The sequence below is a fragment of the Solanum lycopersicum genome, chromosome 4 (genome assembly GCF_036512215.1).
Source record: "Solanum lycopersicum chromosome 4, SLM_r2.1".
NCBI lineage: Eukaryota > Viridiplantae > Streptophyta > Magnoliopsida > Solanales > Solanaceae > Solanum > Solanum lycopersicum.
Window position 1 is genome coordinate 55,444,958 of NC_090803.1, and position 11,966 is coordinate 55,456,923.

At 38.0% G+C, this 11,966-nt stretch overlaps 1 protein-coding gene across 1 annotated transcript; it reads right to left on the reverse strand.

Moving 5' to 3' along the window:
* Positions 1–11,153: 11,153 nt before the first annotated feature.
* On the reverse strand, positions 11,154–11,696 carry LOC138348186 (uncharacterized). The gene has a single exon (XM_069296810.1). The coding sequence runs from the start codon at positions 11,694–11,696 to the stop codon at positions 11,154–11,156; it is 543 nt and encodes a 180-aa protein (XP_069152911.1).
* Between the last annotated feature and the right edge of the window lie 270 nt (positions 11,697–11,966).

The window sequence follows — 11,966 nt, forward strand, 5'->3', positions numbered from 1 at the left end:
CCTTCAAGCTTAAGTTTTGTTAGTATTCCCAACTCGCATAATCGTACATTCAATGTACTGATGTCAGTTGGCCCGCATCATTTCATTTCATGATGCAGACGCAGGTAACCAGGATCGTCATCATCCAGCGCCTCGTTGATCCGGTAGAGCACTCGTAGTCAGTGGTGAGCCTCTTTGCATTATGGAGGACACATTTATATGCTTTTAAGTCTTTTCATTTATAGAATGTTTTGGGATTTGTTCCAATATTCATCTTAGTGTTATAGAAAGCTTTATAGACTGATAGACAGTAAGACAATATAGTTTTTTTGAGTCTCTTTATTTACCAATATTTTATTATGAGACTTAAGTGTCATTTTGCCCAAGATATTTTAATTCAAGTTACTCTATGAGAATATCTTCTTATATTGCATTAAGTCTTCCGCTGAGTTAATTAAGTCAGGCCAAGGGTCCGCTTAAGGCCAGCAATGGTCATTGGGGTGTCGGCCACGTCAAGGGTGTAGGCTCGGACGTGACACTCAGTGACTGTCTAACCTTTTAAATTCAATATTCAGATAGTAACTTATGAAGATCTTCGGGTGAAGATTCAACATAAAAAATATGTTCTAGATACATTTTTGAATCACTTTCAAACAAATTAAAGAATCGACAGTTAATGAATACTTGATCGTTTTTGAATCACTTTCAAACAAATTAAAAAATCAGTATTTAATGAATACTTGATCGTTTTAATCTCATCGACAATCCCAAAGTTTAACAGAATCGATCAAATTCACTTCGATTTCCCAATCGATTATTTCAAAATCTCTTCCCCAATGGAAACATGAGCAAATCAATTTAATTCACTTTGATAAAGGTTGAAAATCTTTTGAATGATCTCTAAGTGTTCTTAGAAAAATGGAGGACTTTCATTTTAAAAAGGCAAGATTTAAGTTATTTGAAGATATGAAATAATGGAAAAGATTGCGAGAGATAAAGAGAAAGGATAGAATTTGGGTAAAAATTTTAAAACGAGAAAGTTGGTAGTGGGGTGTTTTGGTTTTCTTTTCATTCATAATGGAGTAAAAAAGCAGGCTCAATTTGAAAAAATAAAAAGAAGGTTGATAAATTATATTAGGATACATTTTACTTACTAAAATATTGATATTGACTTTTTAATGATAGGCATTCTTAGATTTCTCATTAAAAATCATTTAACAAAAAAACAATTTAGACAAAACTTTAATTGAGAAAAAAAAGAGTAAAATGTGTATTTTCTCCGCCTTATGAAAATCTATGAGCAAACAAGGCTCAGGACCGAGTGAATGGTTATGGCGTATCGTAGATTGAACTTTGCTTTATCAAATTTCAGGCTCTTACAATTGATGCATTTCAACATTGAATGATAAATATTCCTTTATGTTTATTTTTTGGTATGAAATTCTTCTTATAACATTTTTATTTATAACCCAAGTTTTAGCATCCAATACAATTTGATATAAATTATCCAAAGAATGTAATGGAACGAGAGGAAATTGCTCAAGACCATTTGGCACCATAGGATCACTAAGGTATAAGCATTGAGTTGTGTAGCTGATGTGCAATATTTTTTTCAAGTGTAAAAATATAAGTCCAAGTTGTAAAAATGTAAGTCCTAAATATAAAAATGTATGCCTCGGGTGTTATATTTAATTTTATTGTTTTAAATGTATGTTTTTTTCTACAAATTATGTTCTTTTATAATTGATGGAATGTGTATATCTTGTATAAAGTAGGATTGTCCTCCATGGTGGACAAGATGGGTAGGGTGGGAGACTGAGGTGGTTTAGACATGTGAAGAGGCGACGCATAGAGGTCTAGTGATGAGGTTTGAGAGACTGTATATGGGATGGGCACATAAGTACTAAGAAGAGATGATTAGACATGATGTGACACATCTTCAGCTTACCCAAGAAATGACCTTCTACATAAAGGTTTAGAGGTCACAGATAAGAATAGGCGGTTAGTAGGTAAGTAGGGGTTGTCGCATTACTAGCCTTTTCATATATTCTTTGGCTTTATATATATACTAGGACTTGAACCTAACACCCAACATCATATTTAACTTCCAAATTGGGATATGATTCAAAAGCTAACACCCGAGCCAGGACCTAACTTTCAAACCCGATTCAGGATTATTAGCCTCCTAAATGTTCACAGATTTTGATTAATGACAATAAACATACTTTCAAGTGAAGAACAAGACAATTTATACAACAAGATAATCGAATCCCTCAGGATTCAATATATTGAGTGAAAAGAATCAAAAGGAAAGCAATAGATACTCCAAAATCTAGATTGATTGATGAATCTCGAGCAATCAAGGTATACCGACACAAACCAAGTTAGGATCTTTAGATATCAAGGTTAACTAATAAGAAATAATGCATGATTCAAGGAATCCGTAAAGGAGGGTGCTTCACCAGAGAAGGAAGAACGTCATGAACATATCTACTGAACATATCTAATATGGACATGATAATATATTCCCCAAATCAATCTGAATCAAGGAATCCTTACAAATCCTTGATTGAATAAACTTTCCTCGGATTTTCCTAAAGAAGAGCAAAGGAACCTCACCTATTTAAGCCAACCTTAGAATCTTAGAAGATCACACACTTCACTTGAGCTTGTAATATTGTCTTCTATTGTCTTTTATAAAAGCATTGTATTCTCATAAGCAAACAATTGGGGAAAAAATAGAAAAGAAAAATCTGAATTTAGGTTATACGAGTAAAGGTTGTGTCAAAGTAGAAAATCTTATTTGCACAATAGACAGGGTTCTTAGTTAAAATATTTTTTACTGCTCAAGTTCTCAACAAGCTCTTAAGGAAACCCTTGAAAGCAAAGAGGACTAAAGTAAACACCACAGTGGTATTTTGAATCAGTATAAAAACTCTCTAAGTCATTTATGATAGAATGTATGCCTTCACTTAATAAGTAATGGACCAGGTCCCTTACTTCACTTCAGAAAAATACCAGAAAGTTAAATGCAGTAAAATCAACACAATGATTTTACGTGGAAACCTCCTTGCTTAAGGGAGTAAAACCACGACCTGTCTCACAGGATTTTCAATCGTTTTCACTAATCTTCAAAAGCAAAAGCGAAACACGATTACACCAAAACGTAAGAAAGAGTTATCAATCTTACCGTTAAGCAATAGTCCTCTATTGCTCAACAAGCCTAAGTAGAAAAACAATCTACCCACTAAGCTATCTCACCTGGACAACCTAGACTTCTAAAACAACACACCAATTCCTTTATAGATTTAGGAGTGGTTTACAATTTAAGAACAAGAGAATAAATTCCTAAACAACTAGACGAAAAGCTCCAGATGTTGTTGTTGTCCTTGGAATAATTCTGCCTTTGCTTTGTGTAGCCTTTGCAAGAGTTCTTGAAAAGTTTTTATCAAGTTGCAAAAACTCAACAACAAATGTTTAGGAAAGTGCCTTTTATATGGGCAAGTCACTTTCCTAAACTTCTTTGCCATTGGCTGGAAAGGTCACACTTTTTTGACGTCATCGGGAAGTGTACACCTACTTTCTGTACCGTCTCCAGCTGGCAGTCGACTGGCTCATCATCATGAGAGCCTGGTACCTCTACTAGGTCCCTGGGTTTTTTTTATCTGCAATACTTCAAACAAGACACCTGCAATACTCAAGTAGAAAACCCGGTACCTTTATGAGGTCCCTAAGTTTGTCAAATCATCAAAACTACAAATAACATTTCCCCCTTTTTGATGATGACAAACAATGATATGATCTGAGATCTTCACCAGAATTGTTCCCCCTGACAGTGTATTCCCCCTTACTGTAGTGTATTCCCCCTTACTGTATATTCCCCCTTATTTAGGTACTAACAGATTACTTCCCCCTTATTTAGATACTAACAGTTTACTTCCCCCTTTTGGCATCATAAAAAAGATATGCAGTAAACCATTGAGTCAATATAAATACTGAGCAAGATCAGAGCGAATAAGCAATCAAACAGTAGAGGAAGAGCAATCGCAAAAGAACATAGGAAGAACAGCAAAGGAATAAAGTAACCAACATGCCATTATAACATAAATAAATTAAAGACAAACTAAAAATCCATCAACACGATGATCAGCCACACAAAAAAATGGCACAGGAAAGGATTGATTGACAATTTAGAAAGAGGGGGGAGTTTGAGATAGGGACTGGATAACAAGAGTGAGTCGTGCATTGGCAGCATCATTATCCTTGATGGCCTTCTCTTGCAGGGCAGTTATCTTCGCCTTCAACTCATTGTTCTCTTTCTCCAGAGCTTGTACAACTGAAGAACCAGGTCCCTCACTCTGTGCAGTAAGCAGCTCTACTTTGAGTACAGCAATTTCAGCCTCTTTACTACTCAACCGCACAGTGAGTTCTTTAATCTCATGCTTAAGCTGATCCAGGTCCTCAAGAAGTTGAGCCATCTAGCTTTTTGGTAAGCCTCTGCCTGTAATACATTCACATTCAAACAAGGTATGCTCAGAGATAGTTTGTTTAACTGTCCCCACCTTTCCAACACAAAGAGGAATCTGAAAGTGCTTGAATACTTCAGTGAGAAAGTATCCATACCCCATTCCATGTACTCCTTTCCTCTCAATAACTGTTTTGTGAATGTGTTCAATCATGAGACAAGGAAGACTCAGAGCCTCAAAGCTGCACAGCATCTCCATTAAGTACAAGTCAGCAGCAGTAGCAAGTGTTCTCTTTTCTGTGCAGGAAGAACCACTTTGTTGACGAACTCGAAGACTAGCTGATACTCACTCTTCATAATTTTCTTATAGATCCCAGCAACCTTAGTTGTGGGAGTCTTAGAAATCATGGAGGCAAATTCTGAAGAGCAAGTTTTGTTCAGCACGGACCGGGTCCCCTCTGTAGGCACTCTGAGGATTCTGCCCAACACCACCTCATTCAAAGAAATAGCAATATTGTTCACACGTGTGAGGAGACTCTCATCTTCCATGAATTGAACATTGTAATAGAATTCACGAACCTGTTCTTCATGGAGGATGGGGGATTTCTTGTTGAACAGGTACAGCCAAGATTGGATCTCCACCATGTCATGTAGAGAATCCATGCCCGGAAGAGTAATAATCCCCATATCAAACACTCTTCCAGCGAGAACTGCTTGTTTCCTCAGACTGTCAACTACTTCTTGCAAGTTGACATCCTCAACTTTCCTGGCTTGAGGACCAGGTCCCTGTGTCCGCTTTCTCTTTTTCTCAGATCTCTTCCCTTTTGACTGTGACTTTTCAACCTTCCTTGTAACCCTTTCCCTTTTCTTTTCTGACTTCTTCTTATTATTTTTCTTTTCAACCTCTTCTCCCGACAACTCAACCAATTTTTCTTTAGGTATCCTAAAATTTGATACCTTGAAGGTTCGTGCACTTCTGACTGCAGCAGCAGAGCGTGCGCTTGCCTTCAAGGCATTTACCATCAATTTTTGTGCAGCAGACCTTGTATTAGGTCGTCTCTTAGGAGCCTCCTCCACGACCTTTTCCTTCCCTTTTCGACTCTCCATCTTCCATTTTAATGGTTCTTCCTCACTTGCAGATTCAGATGAAGAGGAAGAAGAGTACCGCCCTAAATCGGGGGTTTTATCGAAAATGGGTTGAGAAGGCCTTACCTCTTCTCTTTCCAGGGCGTCAGTATGTTCTGCTCTGGCCTCTTCTCTCATCATTGCCAGGCTCTCAATCACGAGTTCCTCACTCGCTGCCAGGATATTAGACTCGGAAGCCCTGTGTTTTGGTAGATCTCCCTCAAACATGTTGTCAGGCAACCTGTCTTCACATGGACCAAGTACTGTAGAAGTGTTTAGATCAATTGAGAAGAAAGGGTTATCCGGAGTATTTTGAGGACTGGGTGGGGGAGGAAGGCTGTCTTGAGCAGGTGTTGGAGAATAGAATGCAAGGGGTGCAATTTCACTAAGTGCATCCAACATTTGCTTAGAAGAAGATGAAGAGGAAGACATGTTTGTGATGCTGGAAGGGTTCGTTGAAGAACAAAAAGAAGAGGAAGACAGATTTGCCTTTGAATGTGAGAAGCCTTGAGATAAATGAGAGAGATAAGGTTAAGAGACGGATGAGAGTTTCAAGAAGAAAAGACCCCTTTTTAAAAGAAGTGAAAGGGTGCCAGGTCCTTGATTAGATGCGTCGTTTGAGGGAGAAACGATTGGACTGATCGGTCAGAGTAACCGATGACTGACACGTGGCATTTTCAACGGTCAAATTTTTAGTTTAAATTTAATGTAAAAATGCTAACCTGGACAGGTACCAGGTACCATGATAGAGTTTAACTTCATTCCTTAATTGTTCTAGTCTCTTCTTTTGCTGAGCAGGTCCTTATTGAGAGTATACCTACGAAAGATACAAAAAGTGATCTTGTTCAAATATTTAAGATTCACACAAAGGATACCTGCACTGCAATTCTAACCATCAAGTGAGTTCTACTGTTGGAGGCTAAAAGCATCACTTGGAGATCAACATCCCCAACTTTAATCGATTTTTCTCAAATTGATCCTTGATGAGAGCCTTGGTAAAGATGTCTGCAATCTGTTCCTCCGTTGGACAGTATGTGAGCACAATCTTTCCTTTTCAACATAATCTCTCAAAAAATGATGTCTGACATCAATGTGCTTTGTTCTCTTATAATGAACTGGGTTCTTTTCCATACTCACAGCCCTAGTGTTGTCACACATGAGAGGAATTGCTTTGATGTGGATTCCAAAATCTTCTAAGTGTTGCCTGATCCACAGCAATTGAGAACAATAGGCTGCAGCAGCTACATATTCAGCTTCAGCAGTTGAAAGAGCCACAGAGTTCTGCTTCTTGGTGCCCCAAGAGATAAGTGATGATCCAAGGAAATGAGCCATTCAAGAGGTGCTCTTCCTATCAACTTGATAACCTGCAAAATCAGCATCTGCAAAACCAACCAGATCAAAAGTATCACCTGCAGGATAAAAGAGAACCAGGTCCCCTGTTTTCTTCAAGTATCTAAGAATACGTTTTGCAGCCTTCAGGTGTGAATCACAAGGACATGCTTGAAACCTGGTACACATTCCAACGCTATACACAATATCAGACCTGCTAGCAGTCAGATATAGCAAGGAGCCAATGATTCCTCTGTACATTGTCTGATTCACAAGGGGATCAGATTCTTCTACTATCATCTTGGAATTTGTTTCCATAGGAGTGTCAATAGGTTTGGAATCAAACATATTGAATTTCTTCAGCAGCTCTTTGATGTACTTCTCCTGGCATATTGAAATTCCATTTGATGATTGCTTGATTTGCAGCCCCAGGAAGAATGTCAACTTACCCATCATACTCATTTCAAACTCCCTTCCCATCAGTGATGAGAATTCTTCACAGAGATCTTCTAAAGTAGCTCCAAAAATTATGTCATCCACATAAACTTGAATGATAAGCAATTCTTGTTCTCTTTTTAGTAAGAAAAAAGTATTGTCTATCTTGCCTCTTTTGAAACCATTCTTCAGCAGAAACTTTGACAACCTTTCATACCATGCTCTTGGAGCTTGTTTCAGACCATATAATGCCTTATTCAATCTAAACACATGATTTGGTAGCTCTGTATCTTCAAAACCAGTAGGTTGCTTGACATACACCTCCTCTTTGAGATCTCCATTCAGAAATGCACTCTTCACATCCATTTGATACAGCTTGAATCCCATAAAAGCAACAAAAGCTATTAAAATTCTAATAGCTTCCATTCTGGCAACAGGTGCAAAAGTCTCATCATAGTCAATTCCTTCTTCTTAATTGTATCCTTGCACCACCAGCCTGGATTTATTTCTAGTAATAACTCCATTTTCATCAAGTTTGTTTCTGAATACCCACCTGGTTCCTATTATTGTTCTGCCTTCAGGTCGAGGAACCAGGTACCATACCTTACTTCTTTCAAACTGATGAAGTTTTTCTTGCATAAAATTGATCCAATCTGCATCACCTAATGCTTATTTAACATTCTTAGGCTCAATGGATGATATGAATGCTGAGAATGCAACCAGATTTCTTGTTTTTGATCTAGTTTGAATTCCAGAATTCAAGGGAGAAATGAGATTATCAAGAGGATGTGATGAACTATGCTTCCATCCTGACCTTGCAGCAGACTGATTTGGAAGATCATCATGATCTTCTTCATCAAGAGTGACATCATCTTCTGGGGAGTCAGATGTACTCTGGCTGGAGTTTTGAGTAGTACCAGGTACCCTATCATCCTGTTCAACCTCAGCATTCTCTTCAGGTAGACTGTGATTCTGATCATCACAATCATTTTTCAGTTGTTGATCTGCATCAGTTTCAACACCTTCAATCTCCTTGGATTTTAGCATTTTAAACACATCATCATCATCATTTGATCCATCATTCTTCAAGCTTCCATTTTCATCAAAAACAACATGAATGCTTTCTTCAATGCATTGGTTCGTTTGTTGAATATTCTGTAGGCTTTGCTGGATGAAGAATAACCAACAAATACTCCTTCATCACTTCTGGGATCAAATTTTCCCAGATCATCCTTCCCAGTAATCAGCACAAAACATCTGCATCCAGTGTTCAGCATTGGCTTCCTGTTGTTGAGCAGTTCGTATGGAGTCTTATTCAACACAACTCTTATTAGACACCTGTTGGTAACATGACATGCTGTGTTAACAGCTTCAGCCCAGAAACTTTGAGGAAGATTCGATTCAATAATCATAGTTCTGGTAATGTTCACCAAGGTTCTGTTTTTTCTCTCCACTACTCCATTTTGCTGAGGAGTTCTTGGAGCAGAGAAGTTGTGGCTTGTACCATTTTCCATACAGAATCTATCCAGTGTTGAATTTTCAAACTCTGTCCCATGATCAGATCTAATGCAGCAAACAACTTGATTCAATTTGGTTTGAATCATTTTGAAGAATACCACCAGCTCATCAGCTGTATCTGCCTTTGATCTCAAGAATCTCGTCCAGGTGTATCATGAATAGTCATCAACAATCACCAAAATATACTTTTTGCCATTTCTGCTTTGAACCTTCAAGGGTCCACAAAGGTCCATATGAAGCAGCTCTAAGGTTTTTGATGATGTTACCTGATTCTTGGGCTTGAATGATGATCTGATTTGCTTTCCTTTAACACAAGCTTCACATATTTTATTTTCAGCAAACTTCACTTTGGGCAACCCTCGGACCAGGTCCTTAGAAATCAACTTATTCAATAAAGATGAACTCACATGTCCCAGCCTACGATGCCAGAGATCGGCATTTTCATTTTGAGCACTAAGACATGTTAAGTCATCTCCATGAGAGATTTCCAAATTTGCCACATACATATTTTTACTTCTGTGTGCAATGAGAATTACCTTGTTTGTAGTTAAACTCAACACAGTGCATTTCTCAGAAGTAAACTTGACCTCATTTCCTTTGTCACAGATTTGTGACACACTTAGCAAGCTGTACTTCAACCCATCCACATGGTAAACATTGTCAATTGAATCTTCAAGAGATCTTCCTACTTTTCCAACTCCCAAAATGTACCCCTTCTTGCCATCACCAAATGAGACACCTCCTCCTTGGAGGGTCTTGAGTGAGAGGAAGTTCTTTACATCACCAGTCATATGTTTAGAGCAGCCACTATCCATATACCAACATTGACTGCTGCTCCTCTCACTCACCTGCACCAAAAATTACTTGTTAAGCTTGGGAACCCATTTCAGCTTGAGTTCCCAGTAGGTAGACAAAGGAGTGATCAGATTGTACTTGGTCCAATATGGTAGACTTTGAAGCTTTCTAACAAAAGACATAGGAGCAGGAACAGATTTTTTTTCTTTGAAAATCTGTGAGTTGAGACATGCTCTGTAGGACCAGGTCTCTCTTTTGGTACATTTTGTCTTTCGGCATAATTAGAGTATCTTTCACACGAGTTTCTCCAACTAATACACTCATTCTTCAAATGTCCGTTCTTACCACAATGAAGACACAACAGATTGTCAAACACAAACACATACTTACTGTGAGGGTTATAAGGAGGACTTATGTTCAGACTTCCTAGTCCTTTCTTATTGAAATTACTCTGATTTGTCACATTTGACAGCAACTTTGAGGATTTGGTCAACTTAAGAGAATTTTCAAGCTCTTTCTTAAGTTTCACAATATCCTGTTCTAATTTGTTACTCTTTTCAAGTGACAGACTAAATTTTTCTCAGAGTTTTTCAATTTTTCTTGAATTTCTGCTTGCAGACTATTTGACTTTCCATTTAGCTTTTCAGCTTCTTCAGTAATCTGACACAACTGGTTCTTAAGTTCAGAGTTATTTAACTCTAGAGACACCATTCTTGACATTGTGTCTTCAAATTGACCTTTGTTTTCAGTTAAAATTTCAAGTTCAGCATTCATGGTATCTCTTTCAAATGTTAACTCTATCACAGAATCTAGCATGACTTTTGCCAAGGTTCTCAATTTTGTAAGAGAATATTTATCCAAGTCATTTTTCATGTCAAGAAGAGTTACCTGATTGTCCTCTTCTTCATTTTCTGTGTGTGCCATGAGAGAAAACATTTCATTGAAGACAGTTTCCTCCTCATGCATAGCAACCATAGACACATCTTTTGGCTCATCAGGATCTTCTGAATCACTTGAAGAATCCCCCCCATGCAGCAAGAGCCCTTTTGACAACCATATCAGCAGCAGCTTTACGATCTCTATTACCAGGTACCAGGTCCCTTCTGTTTTCTTTGTCACCCCTGTGTTTTTTATGTTCCTTGTTTTCATTCTTGAGAAAAGGACACTCTCTGATGAAGTGCCCAGATTTTCCACACTTGTAGCAAGTATCACCTTGAGCAGCATTTCGAGTCCCATTTGTTCCTCTTTTATAAATTTTGTTTTTTCTCACAACCTTTTGAAATCTACTGATGAGATATGCCATATCATCATCATCACTTGAATCTTCATCTGATTTATACTTCAACATCAATGACTTGTCCTTCTTGGCTTCCTTTTTTGACAAATCATAGTTTCGATTCATCTCATGTGTTTTAAGATTACCAATCAAGGCATCCATGGTCAGCACCTTCAAGTCCTTGGCTTCTGTAATGGCATCAACTTTGCTCTCCCAAGACTTTGGAAGAATTCAAAGCACTTTCCTGACTTGTTTGGTCATGCTTATAGGTTCACCCAGACTTCGCAGCTCATTTGTAATGGAAGAAAACTTGGTGAACATGTCATGTATTGTTTCTCCTTCCTTCATTTTGAAGTTCTCATAACGTGAGGTGAGCATGTCAATCTTAGATTCTTTGACTTGTTCAGTTCCTTCATGTGCAGTCAACAAGCAATCCCAAATTTCTTTAGCAGACTCACAGGCTGACACTCTGTTGTACTTATCAGCTCCTATCCCATAGACCAGAAGAGTTTTGGCTTTGAAACCCTTTTCAATCTTTTTCCTGTCAGCATCATCATATTTCTGCCTGGGCTTTGGAACAGTAATGGTTTTTTCTCCATCCTTTTCTTCCATCATTGGAACAAAGGTTTCATCTAGTATAATATCCCATAACTCGCTATCTTTAGCCATGAGGTAATCGTGCATTCTAACTTTCCACCAACTGTAGAAATGTCCATTGAAACGAGGAGGTCTGTGTGATGACTGACCTTCTTCGAGGTTAAGTGGAGCTGCCATTCTAGAACAAAATCACTTCCTTGGTGTTAACCAAATAGGTAGTGCCTGCTCTGATACCACTTGATAGAATGTATGCCTTCACTTAATAAGTAATGGACCAGGTCCCTTACTTCACTTCAGAAAAATACCAGAAAGTTAAATGCAGTAAAATCAACACAATGATTTTACATGGAAACCTCCTTGCTTAAGGGAGTAAAACCACGACCTATCTCACAGGATTTTCAATCGTTTTCACTAATCTTCAAAAGCAAAAGCGAAACACGATTACAC

What these genes read in the sequence shown, in the direction of transcription:
- LOC138348186 (XM_069296810.1), bottom strand. Translation starts at nt 11,696, where the DNA reads ATGGCAGCTCCACTTAACCTCGAAGAAGGTCAGTCATCACACAGACCT.